Below are 12,734 nucleotides of genomic sequence, written 5' to 3'. Positions count from 1 at the left end.
ATTTTGATATTAAATACAACCAGGCTGGTGTTCATTTTCCCCGTGGTGTAAGATCCAAAAATGCTGTGTTATAAATGGTGGATTTTATTGCATGATGACACAATTGCACGGGAAACAAATAGCCAAAATAAAGTGTGGCGAATGCTGTGTGAAACACTATAAACTCATGGCCCTGTAGGCTGCAAATCATCATATTGCATTTATTGCAAACTACTACTCAAATGTCACATTTTTATGACTATCCGTCACTGAATAATTAGGATAAAACCAAAACATTATGTTTTGTGGCTTGTAACTAAAAGTATATAATATATAGTATGTATCAATTTTGGGGTTGGGCAATATGGACCATAGCATATATGTAATGCTTGTGCTTGTGATTAAGGAAGATGTAGTCACGCATGCAATTCCAACTGCATCTGGAAGATATTTTTATGACACTCTTGTTTTGTTTACACAGACATGGGGCAAACGGCGCTCTTATTTTGAAGGACGAATGTGGATGTGTGTTTCGTGTGTATTGACCGCTAAGACGAGCTGCGTTCAAAAATAAAGTTGGTTCTCGTATTTTTTCCCCCTCAGAATCTGCACGTCTTCATCGGACATTGTAAAACGTTCCTTATAGTAAAGCCATAAATGTACTCATCGAGCCGGAGTCGTGCACACAAAAATACTTAGCGTGCTAAACTAAGCTAACCCCTGCGAGCTTCCGTTCACGCCCTGTAAGAGAAGATTCAGACAATTTTCGCCAGCGTTTATCATCATAATTAACAGCTGTGTTCAAAAACCACGTACTTACCTACTACTCATACTAACTCTTTGAGTATGCAGTGTGTCTACACCGGCAGTATGCGAGAAGTTCCCGGATGCATACTGCATTCGCCAGAAATATTGAGTATGTATCATCAGCTTACTACTCAAACTCAAATTACCCAGGATGTGACGTGACGTCACCACGAAAAAAAAAGCGTCATTGTCAAGCAGGATATATTGCGAGTTGGTTCACTGCTTGTTTTCAAAGTAAAAGCAGCGATTTATCACTATGTTTTTTTTGTATGAGAAAAATAAGGGGTGTTTTATTTTGTGAAAATAACCTGAAATACGTTGCTCAATTCGGCTAGCTTAAATTTTGCTGAATTCGTCCGAACAAAATTGTTAACGGTTGGTATTTGCACAAATAAATGGCACACTCGGGATCTAAACGGCCACTTTCTTGCCTGATTTAAAAAAAAAAAAAATCTCAAAGTGATATGGGTTATCACGCAGTACGCTGTAAACGTGTAAACGCTTTGCATACTGTCTGATGGATTGTGGAGTATGCAGTATGGAGTGTGGATAGTATGGACATGGAAGTATGTAGTAGTTGGTACGCGGTTTCGAACACAGCCAACCTGTTTAGGTTGGGAGGTCCGTCGAGTAAATACTTCCCCACACGAACGTTCCTTCTCCTCACGATGACAGCATTTGATTCATCTTCTCGGCATGTTTACTTATCATTTATACTACTATAAGTCATTTTTTTAACATTGGAAGAAACTATACTGGTATATAAAAAATATTGCCCGACTCTAATACACACACACATATATATATATATATATATATATATATATATATATATATATATATATATATATATATATATATATAATTTCAAGTTATTTTTTTCCCCGTTGTGGTCTATGATGAAGGTGATTGGCTTGAAACCAGGAAGTGAAAGAGGAAATTGGGAAAAAGAGACACATGTGGAGTGGAAGCTGTCATTTTAAGGCTGCACAGTGAAAAAGAAATAAAAAGATGGATAAAGAATCGCTGGAATTTGAACTTGGACTTGCCTGGGTGGAACTCCTACACCACAAAGTCTTATCTCAATCTATGTTTCTTTTGTTTTGCTTTCGTAGACACTCACTCACTTTAAAAAAAACAAAACCCTTTCTGTTCCAAATCTTCTTTCACACACTCCAACACACGCACACACGTACTATTGGACTAAAAAGACACCCAGTCAGCTGTAATCTAACGCTGCAGACCTCCCATTCATTTGTTTATCCTTAGAGGTCAATGAGGTTGATATGTTTACATATTTGCTCACCCCTTTGCCGCTCCTTTCCAGTAATTCTATAGTTGACTTGTGTGTATATCACTGTATGCGTGTGTGTGGTGTAGTATTATACAAACCTTTCCACCACAGAGCCTGAGAACTGCTCTGATGTGACCTGATGATTTTATTGCAGTAAAAAGTCCCCCTTTCTTGAGCTCTTTCTCTCTATCGCTCTCTCTCTCTCGCTCACACACACACCGCCATCTGTTAATGTGCTCAGGGAATAGCAGCACTCTTTGTTCATTAATGTGTCATACAATCCATCAGCCACCCCCCACCCCCAAACCTGAGATCAGATCAAATGCCATGGATGTGCATATCTTTACCCCCCCCCCCCCACACACACACACCCTCCTAAGCAGAATTAACAAGATCATATGTGTTTGTTGTACTCCAATTAGTATTACGCCACTATTAACTTGTCATACCCTGATGTGTTTAATGTCAGAGCCCAATACCTGTGTTAAAAAAATGAATGTGACTTTACAAGGCAGCACAAGCTGCAGCGTTAGCTCTTGTGTGTGAGTGTGTGAGTGTGGCCGTGGGCGGGGGGGTGGGTGACTCCTGCTGAACAATGAGCCACAAGGTGCCCGTGTGTGACCAGAAATAAACACACAACCACACATCACTAACCTGTCAGTATGTTCTCATCCCACCGACACGGAAGAACAGGACTCCCAACATTCAAAATTGAAAGCTGACAATGCACACTTCAGATCAAGCGGTAGTCATTGAACAATATGTTGAACAATATTGAGCAACTAGTTTGCTTGCTAGAGCGGTTAAAAGCCGAGAGGCTGTGATTTTTAGAGCTGCTTGCTCTCTTTGGTCTTTGTGTTGGCGTCAAAGTTCATCTGTCATTTCTGCTGACAGGGAACACTAACGCGCCCACCGGAGAACTGGGAATTGTCTTTGTCCGCTTGTCTGAACTCATTTGCTCGCCTGCAGCACCCTCATCTGAGCGTCCACCATGGACAGGTATTTCCACGTATCATGGCTCCAAACACTTGTAATAACTCAAATTCATTCATTCATTCATTTTCTACCGCTTTTTCCTCACGAGGGTCGCGGGGGTGCTGGAGCCTATCCCAGCTGTCTTTAGGCGAGAGGCGGGGTACACCCTGGACTGGTCGCCAGCCAATCAGAGGGCACATATAGACAAACAACCATTCACACTCACATTCATACCTATGTACAATTTGGAGTCGCTAATTAACCTAGCATGTTTTTGGAATGTGGGAGAAAACCGGAATACCCGGAGAAAGCCCACGCATGCACGGGGAGAACATGCAAACTCCACACAGAGATGGCCGAGGGTGGGATTGAACCCTGGTCTTCTAGCTGTGAGGTCTGCGCGCTAACCACTTGACCGCCGTGCAGCCCCACAATCAAATTAATCAGTTATTTTTCTATATTTTTCATGAAACCCAAATTCGCAACGGCGCCTCTGCTGGTTGCATCAGAGTGGTGCGGTCCCTTTTGCCTCAATTAATTCAATGCGCCATTAACTGACAATTAATTCCATGCAGTTAACTCAGCCTATCAGTATAAACAAGCTTTAAAATAAGATCCATACATGTTTCTAATGTTTTGTCTTTTTTAATAACAGTTATTAACAAGTTAAACAACATTACTGTCTTAAAAACAACAACAACAACAAAAATGGGCTCATCTTTTGTCCCATGGCGGCTTTACTACAGAACGACACCAAGCGGGATGAACGTGAGGAATGCCACCATCTGACTGCGTGTGTGTGTGTGTGAGAATAACAGGAAGTGTGTGTAACGTAGACGAGCCGAGATGCAGTCAAACACTTCCTATAAGTTGCATAACAGCTGCTGTTAATGTAAAAGAAATGCCGTAAAATGTTGCGTAACACCATGTCGTCGCCCAAAACCTGTTTGAGATCAAAGGTTCAGGTCCCTTCTTCATCCTCCTCTTCTTCCTCCGCTAAAAAGGCTGCCGCTGGCTCGCTGACCCAAAAAGCTTGGCTCCGCTTTCCCCTCTGCCGACTTTCCATCCTTTTTGCGATCCCAAAAGGCATTCTCCCAGTGACCGCACTTTGGGATTTTTGGCTTAGAGCGGCCAGTCTGTCCTTTCTCCTTTTGTGTTTGAAGATAATGCCCACTGGGTTTTGACGGGAAGGGAATCTAATAAAGAACGCTGCAGAGGAAGGATCCGTAATACTAGTCTTATGGGATCCAGTACAAGATCATAATGCTCACTTTTGATTGACAGGAGCCTCTTTATTTTTGCATAGAAAATATGCTGCTGAAAAGTAAACCCGGCATTTTTTCACCCGTGGCTTTTACACAGTGCAGGTGTGTGGTGCTGGCATTGTGGAATGCACTTACTTACGTTCCAGCTGAAAGGTTCATGGCCTGTATTTTTCTGATCTTACAGAGAAGTGACACTGGAGACGAAAGGTGAAAAAATGCCGGCTTTTACAAGCAGTGTGAAAGGGGCTCCTGACAGTTACACGGAAAACTGCTGAATAAGAGTCCATCCAGCATCTATTTGCCCGGACCTTTTCAGGTCAACGATGGGTGACGTATAAAATAGCAGCGGGAACAGGGCGGGAGAACTGAGGAGTCAGGTGTTTGACTTGACACCTTCTGTCCTGCCTCTGTTCCAGCTCTGCTGGATCTCATGGTACCTAATATTTGGTGGAATATTCCATTGTCTTTTCTGTGATTTTCAAATACGCACGACATCCTGAATTGACTCGGAAAACAAAAGTCAAGACTTTCATCCCAAATCTCCCAATCCCAAAAGTCAGGTTGGGGTTTTGTATCAGTGCTAAGCCCATCCGTCGTCATCCTGCCTCCTCAGCTACATTTGCAAGACTTGACGATCATGTTGGACAACTGCTCCACTTTGGGGGTCCGTCCAGAGTAGTAAAGAATGGTGAGGGGTTCCAGTTCTTGAGGGACGCAGCATGGGGAGGCCGAGGCTTCCGGGTTGAGGGTGTTGTACAGGCTCAGCAACTAAGCGTAGAAACAAAAAACTAGGAAATCGAACTGAACTGAACTGTAGCGATTGGTGGAAACGAGGTTTATGGTTCTGCTTAGAAAATGTAGGTGTTCGGATTTGTTAGCTTTCAGTCAAATGTCGCTTACCGAGCTGTGCGGCGTGTCTGAGCTTCTCAGGTAGGGGCATGGACCCGAGCAGTAGTTGGCATCGTAGCCACTGGGCTCATGGATCCACTTCCAGTCCAGGTCACGCCGGAAATCGATGTGGAGGCGGCGAACGCAGCAGCTCTCTTCTGTGTTTCTGTGCCGGTACGACAATAGGATGCATTATTTTCTAACATCACCAAAACCTGGTCTTGAATCCGTCCTTACGAGAAGCAGTAGTTGGTATCCAACGCTCTCTTGCGTCTGTGTGTGGACTGCTTCTCCAGGCGATGAGGCGGTATCATCATGAGGATCAAATGAGGCAGGTTCTGCTCCTTGAGCCTCTTCAGGTGGCTGAGGTCCAAGCGACTTTGTTCCTCCTCTCCATCCACACCTTGAAACCGTAAAGACTTGTAACGACCTCTCCAATGACGTACACAAAACTTAACTTGACGTAAGAACTACCTTTGAACTTGGCCTCCAGGACCTCGTTCTCGTTGTCGATGATGTCGCCATTAGGACTGAAAGTGTGGCAGGGACAGTGCACGCTGATTTCCAGACCGAGATTACTTCCTGGTGACAAACACCAAAGTCAAACCACAAGGTAGCGCAGTAGAGGACCATAAAGTGTTGTAGTTACCTCTGTTGAGCAGCCATTCTCGTACTGTTTCAGTCACATCAAAGGAGACCCATTCAGGAGTCCCTTTGGTCAGCACGTTTTTGGCGCTGATGTAGCGTTGCTTCCTGATATGTTCATTGGGCCTCACAATCTGTAAAATGACACAACATGAACCATGGTGCCGCTAACTACTGTAGAACTATTATAGAACTACTAGAACTATTCATTCATTCATTCATTTTCTACCGCTTTTCCTCATGAGGGTCGCGGGGGTGCTGGAGCCTATCCCAGCTGTCTTCAGGCGAAAGTCGGGGTATACCCTGGAGTGGTCGCCAGCCAATCACAGGGCACATATAGACAAACAACCATTCACACTCACATTCATACCTATGGGCAATTTGGAGTCGCCAATTAACCTAGCATGTTTTTGGAATGTGGGAGGAAACCGGAGTACCCGGAGAAAACCCACGCATGCACGGGGAGAACATGCAAACTCCACACAGACATGGCAGAGGGTGGAATTGAACGCTTTTTCGTCATCTCTGTGAAAATTATAACATTACAGCCCAAAATTATCTTACTCTGTGTGATGTGGACTCATAACTCTGCCATTTTATTTTACTAAAGACCGCACACTAGCATGAAAAATGTTCGGGAAGAAGAGTCTTTGCGATGTGCTAGCTTGGTGTTAGCTCGTATTCCTCAGCGCCTTTGTTTACGTTCTTGAAGCCACTTGCAAACACTTGCGCTCAGCTCGTTGGTGTGTGTAGACTCTGCAACTGTGGCGCTCATAGAGACGAGTCGAAAATTGGTGATAAAACATTGATGCGGCAAACCAAACCCGATATGAACAAAATAGTAGCTACAAAACTGCAGATCCGGAAAAGACACTGGGCTGTACTGTCTGTACACACCGCCACCTTGCATAAATATTCTGTTATATTGAATTGTTTAAGGGCGGCACGGACAGACCTCACAGCTAGGAGACCAGGGTTCAATTCCACCCTCGGCCATCTCTGTGTGGAGTTTGCATGTTCTCCCCGTGCATGCGTGGGTTTTCTCCCACATTCCAAAAACATGCTAGGTTAATTAGCAACTCCAAATTGCCCATAGGTATGAATGTTAGTGTGAATGGTTGTTTGTCTATATGTGCCCTGTGATTGGCTGGCCACCAGTCCAGGGTGTACCCCGCCTCTCGCCCAAAGACAGCTGGGCTAGGCTCCAGCACCCCCTACGACCCTCGTGAGGAAAAAGCGGTAGAAAATGAATGAATGAATTGTTTAATAACACAAATGAGGCTGAATTTGTAATACAGTAAACCTCGGATATATCGGACTCAGATATATCGGAAATTCGCTCACAAGGGACAGATAAAAAAGAACCGATTTTTCTGTAATGCATTTCCAATAAAAATTCATTGCATATATCGGATTTTTTATAACGGATTTCGCCTATTTCGGACAAAATCTCCAGTCTCGTTCCAATGCATTTCCCTTGCATGTATCGGATGGCCGCATCGTGCCGCTCCGATTCGCCGAATCGTGACAGGCCGCTATACGACGTCATTTGCAGCGTTTGCAGCGTTGCCTGCGCGTCCAGGTACATTGGAAACATAGTCAAGGAAGTGCCTTTTTATAAGGGATAAAATCCGATTTACGCATATACTGGATATAAATCCGATATATGCGTAAAACGGACATTTTCCGGTATACGCATATAACGGATTTCGCTTATATCGGACAAAACCAGTGGGAACAATTGAATCCAATATATCCGAGGTTTACTGTATAACAAAATCAAAGACATCACATGACAATTTCATATGCTTCGACGGCGAGATTGATAGTCAAATCAGACTCTTCCAAATCGAATCATCAAATAGTCGACTATTCTAACACACGCCTCAGTCTCTTGTTAAGGTACAACTCGGAACCAATTGTTCTTTGATGCAAAATACTTGACCACTTCTCAGTATACGCCCATAGAAAGTTTAGTATAGTTTTTTCCATAGAAGGTGCAGATGACAGCCTTGTTTGTCCATCTGCTGGCAGCCCATAAAAAGGCCTTAGAGCTGTTAGCCATCACTCTACATTGGATTTGGCGTGGGCATGTAGTCTTGGAGTGCCCGTTTGGGAAATGAAACGCATGTGCCGTGAAGAAGTCATTACATTTGCGGGGCCCAATCTGTTTGATATTACCCATTGTAATTATCTTTGGATTGGTCCCTCATGCTGAGGACATTGAAAGAAAATAACAGGAGAGACTTAATGACATTTCCTGAGACAAGTGTGTTACATAATTCCACTTGGCGTTCACCAGAGTCCCTTTCACTGTTTAAGATTAGCGTCTTAAATATCAAACCCAAACCAAAATGGGGGACACATGAGAAGTACAATAACCCAGCCTCATTGTCAGGATGGATTCGGACCATTTCATCTGTGTAATAGCCAGTAGTAAAAGGATTCTTCTTATTTGGGATTAAAAGCTTTTAGATATAGATATAGATAATATACGGCTAGCAGTATTTGGCAGTTCCTGTTCCGATCTGAACCAGAGAAAAAAGTCTTCTGGTTCAGTAGTCGGAGAGTTTAACAGTACCTTTTACGCACCTGGTAGAGCTCGATCCGCTGTTCGTTCCGCCTGGCTCTCGCGTTCGGAACCCGCAGTGCTCGAAACTCTGCCCTGAAGAGGTTGGTCGAGTTCCTCTCCATGGCAGAGACGTTGAAGCGGAACACCTTGGACGTGATGCCCTTTGGGCAGTAGGACAGATCATCTGGAACACCATGAAGAACATCAGGACCAGAATTATCCGTCCCCTCCCGCCCCAAATAGTACAATCCACTTTGCCTGTAGTCCATTAACCAGGAAGTAACCTGATAGCGTTACACTTTTTTTTCCAACGCTGATGTGTGAGTCTAACAAATGTTTTGTATAACCTATATTCTCTTATTATGTCTACTATATTGGGTAATATAAGTGTGGGGGTACTGTAGGGTTGTTATGTCATGTCTAGAGGGCTCTAATAATGTTAAAAGTCCTAAACCATGTGATCCCCTTTGGGCAGTAGGACAGATCATCTGGAACACCATGAAGAACATCAGGACCGGAATTATATTTTAAAGCCGCTTTTATACTGAGACCGTCCCCTCCCGCCCCAAATAGTACAATCCACTTTGCCTGTAGTCCATTAACCAGGAAGTAACCTGATAGCGTTACACTTTTTTTTTCAATGCTAACATGTGAGTTTAACTAATGTTTTTATAACTTATATTCTCTTATCATGTCTACTATATTGGGTAATATAAGTGTGGGGGTACTGTAGGGTTGTTATTTCATGTCTAGAGGGCTCTAATAATGTTAAAGGTTTTCTGTGCTCTAACTGCAAAAATATTCCATTTATAAATATGGAATCCTACTTTACTGAAATCCACCTATCGCTTTGAAGAAACTACATTCACTTCCACCTGCTGCCTTGTTGTTGTCGGAGTGCATACTGCTAATTACGGAAACTCACAATACACCCCCCCCCCCCCCCCCCACACACACCTTTTTGTTAACGATTGAACCTTAGCAGAGATCTGCACTCTAGTAAGTGCTGTTCCATGCTGGGAACAACGTTGTGTACGTAGTGGAATTGGTCATCTTCTAAATCCGCTTTGAAGACGATGCTGCTGGAGCACTCATGTAGTAAGTTGTCAATGTGTGGGTGGTAGTGATGAGTCATGTGTGAAAGCCTTGTTCGCCATTCAGGAAAGGAAGTAACGAGGAGGAATCCCCCTGTGCAAGCTAACAGGGAGGTCCTTTCATCATTCTACTCTTCCTGTCCGCTGTTGTTCACTTTTCCCACCGTCTCTCTCCCCCCTAAAGGCATCATCATCATCATCATCATCATTATGTGTCTGATCTGACCACATAGGAAATTGGGAAAAGCTGGAAGAAGCGTGTAATCGGAGACCCACTGGTACACTTGCAGGAAAAAATGAAAGCAAAATATCCAATACAAAACTCCTGTCAGAAAAATACAAACTTGACAATGTTGATGTTCTGTTTCGGTAACCTGTCTTCGGGACAAATTAGAAACACATCTCATTATCTTTTGGCGCCATTCTGCACCACCTTAAACAATAATAATCATATGCAATGGGTCATTCTCTGACAGCGAATGCACCACTGTCTTTGTAAAATGTGCTATTTTGGATGCAGATCTTGAATGGGAGCTGGTGCAGGTCTTAAGGAGCTGATGTGTGAAGTGAGCATTGCCTCATCTACGAAAGAATGGCACCCTAACCTTGTACACAACATTAGGCCATGTTATTCTGATCCAATACAAAATTTCATTGAGAAAGTTCTGGCATCACAAAGACAATAATGTTCTGATATTTTGCTCTCCAATTGAGTGTTCGAAATATTACAAACACATTTCAGTATTATTCGGCGCCCTTTTGCACCACCCTAAACAGAGTAAACATTTTTTATGAATGAATACTCATTTGACAGTGTCACTGAAAACTGAACAATATTAATTTAAAAGGTAGAGTTTTCTGTCCAAATTTTGATTGATTCTTTCTTTTCCGTTCCTGTTTGTACTCACTGCTCTCAGTGGGTCCAAAGACCATGTTGAACTTGTAGATCTCTTTGGCGTAATACTCGGTCTCGGTATTGTCTGGACCACATGTCTCTTGCCGGTGCCGACCCAGCTCCTCCAGGAGCTCCTTGGTGCTGTTGTAGAGCGCTTGGACCTGGTAGGGGATCTTAGCAGGTCCCTGGGACTGAGGGGGGCTTGTCAGCCTGAGCTTGCTGAGAATCTGACCACGTATGGCCTCCACCCTCTTCCTTTTGATGTGGTCCATGTCCACGGTGGCGCAGGTGGACAGAGGAGAGCTCGGGGTGGCGCAGTGGAGGAGGAGGAGGACGCACAGCAAAGCTTTGCCCGCATGCATCTTGTCTCTCTCTGCACGAGTGACCGTGCAGTGTGGTTTTAAAAACAAAGATGTCCCCTCCGCTGAAGTCCACTTGTGTGTTGGCCCATGAGACAACACTCCAGAACCTCTACAGCATGTAAAAAAAAATCACTTCAAAGTAATTTTCTGTGTTGTAAAGTTCACATTTTGTGTGTCCTTCAGGTTGTCCTGCCGGTTTTGTGTCGAGTTATGGCTGCAAATGAGATTTGGGGGGGATCCACACGTGTTTTTATAGCACACAAGATCCATGCTTGAGTGACGTTTGGAGGAGGAGGAGGAGCGGCCCCCATGCAGGAACCCCCACCAAAAACCACTACAGGCTTCTTTGGGTGCAACCACTCTGACTCAAAAACGTGAGACACTTTTGTTTGTGTATTTAGAACTGCTTATTCATTTTGTGGCTAATTCAGGCGTTTACACTCACAGTATTGCTATTTTTTTCCCTGGAACATGGATGAGGTTTTCTCTTTTCTGCCCTCCTGTGGCCTATGAGAAAATTGCAGCTACATCCTATTTGGACACTCACATTGAGTTTTATAAATGATGTTGACTTTATAAGTTATCAGTGATTTTTAAATAACACTAAGAAAATTGGACACTGCAGAGTAGACTGTAAAGCCTGGAGAATGGAATATGGAAGGTTTTTAGTAACAAATTAATATGTTGATACATTAAAAAAATATATTTTTAAATTAAAATGCAAAATAAAAAATACTCCATTAAGTTTAAAATAATTGTGAAATAGTTATTATTATATTGAAGCATTTTTTTTTTGCTTTACCAATATATTTTTTTATGTTCAACTGATATTTTTCATGGCATCATTTTTAAAATATTGAATGCTATTATTTATTTCTTAGTCAAAATTAAATATTTTTAAAGTCATCCTTCATTTATTGCGATTAATTGATTGGTTCCAGACCCGGCCGCGATAAGTGAATTTCCGCAAAGTAGGATTCAGTATTAATAGACTGAATATTATTGTCCTGTTAATGACTTCCTAAATATTGGTTTTCACATTATTAGAGCCCTAAATAGTCACTTTTACTCTTCAGCTGAAAACTTAACTTAAGAAAGTCTTTGAAAGAGTGCGGGAGACGGACAAAGAAGTCAAAATATTACCACTTCCACATGGAATGAGAGTAAAACCTTTTTCCCCTCAGACATGGCATGTCCGACTACAATGCTACATATAACTTGTCTTTCAATATTTTTGACTAATCGTAGGCCATTGTCAACCATGAAAAAACACATTATATAACGAGGGAGGGATATCTGAACCACAAAATAGCGAAGGACAACTGTTCTCTTGATTGAATAAAAAAGGACGCCCTCCACCTTGATTATGAAATGAACATGTCGCTCTAACGTTTGGGATATAGGACAGCTTGTATTACAAATACTTGATGTAGTTCAAGTGGAAACGTCTTATCGTTTTAATGATATTGTGTATGAGATTTGGTCCAAAGGGAGCAAATAGCTCCGTATGGTTCCTGATTGCAGGTCGAAAAAGGCAGCAACCAGCAGCATTTGGTGTTGACTCTGTATTTCCATGTCTAATCAAGCGAGTGGACACTTCCCCTTCCACTGCAGTGTGCCAAGTGCCTGGGATCATGTCTAGGAATCCCCCCCCAGACAGTCAGTCAAAGTTCACTTTTACTCTAAGTGTTCTCCCTCCGTGGTGACATCACTGCTGGCTGGCTGAGTCACTCTGCAGCCATCGGAAAAGGAATGCAACTACTAGAAAACAAAAAACACATGCAGCTTCACCAATGGAATATTTCCCCCATCGGAATCATGTGGCTTGCGTTTTTTTTTTGCAGCATTTGCTCTTTTTGTAGCCAAACTGAGTCACAGCGCTAAAATAATGTTGAAGTTTGGGCTTTGAGAGGGGGTAACCAGGCCATGAGTCACACTCGGGGGGGCCAGTAGGAATG

At 43.0% G+C, this 12,734-nt stretch overlaps 3 protein-coding genes across 3 annotated transcripts in view; 2 read left to right on the top strand and 1 right to left on the bottom strand.

Annotated features, from left to right (window-relative positions):
- flvcr2b (FLVCR heme transporter 2b) overlaps positions 1–11,136 on the top strand; it is a 34,742-nt gene extending 23,606 nt beyond the window's left edge. The window contains exon 9 of the mRNA XM_058056912.1: positions 10,960–11,136. Coding sequence (XP_057912895.1) covers positions 10,960–11,000 — 41 coding nt within the window. The 3' untranslated portion in view covers positions 11,001–11,136. The remainder of the gene's footprint in view (positions 1–10,959) is intronic.
- LOC131107164 (transforming growth factor beta-3 proprotein-like) lies at positions 3,775–10,979 on the bottom strand. The gene is made up of 7 exons (XM_058056919.1): positions 10,428–10,979; positions 8,446–8,609; positions 5,858–5,987; positions 5,683–5,790; positions 5,446–5,611; positions 5,221–5,374; positions 3,775–5,088 (listed from the first exon to the last, which is right to left on the bottom strand). Exons 1-7 carry the CDS (start codon positions 10,774–10,776, stop codon positions 4,930–4,932), a joined length of 1,230 nt encoding a protein of 409 aa, XP_057912902.1. The 5' UTR covers positions 10,777–10,979; the 3' UTR covers positions 3,775–4,929.
- The window catches only part of esrrgb (estrogen-related receptor gamma b), a 67,449-nt gene continuing 65,730 nt past the window's right edge, over positions 11,016–12,734 (top strand). Inside the window, exon 1 of the mRNA XM_058056914.1 lies at positions 11,016–11,150. The gene's annotated coding sequence lies outside the window, so the exon portion shown is untranslated. The remainder of the gene's footprint in view (positions 11,151–12,734) is intronic.

This window comes from Doryrhamphus excisus, chromosome 19, assembly GCF_030265055.1.
Source record: "Doryrhamphus excisus isolate RoL2022-K1 chromosome 19, RoL_Dexc_1.0, whole genome shotgun sequence".
Lineage (NCBI taxonomy): Eukaryota > Metazoa > Chordata > Actinopteri > Syngnathiformes > Syngnathidae > Doryrhamphus > Doryrhamphus excisus.
This window is presented reverse-complemented; position numbering and strand designations above follow the sequence as displayed.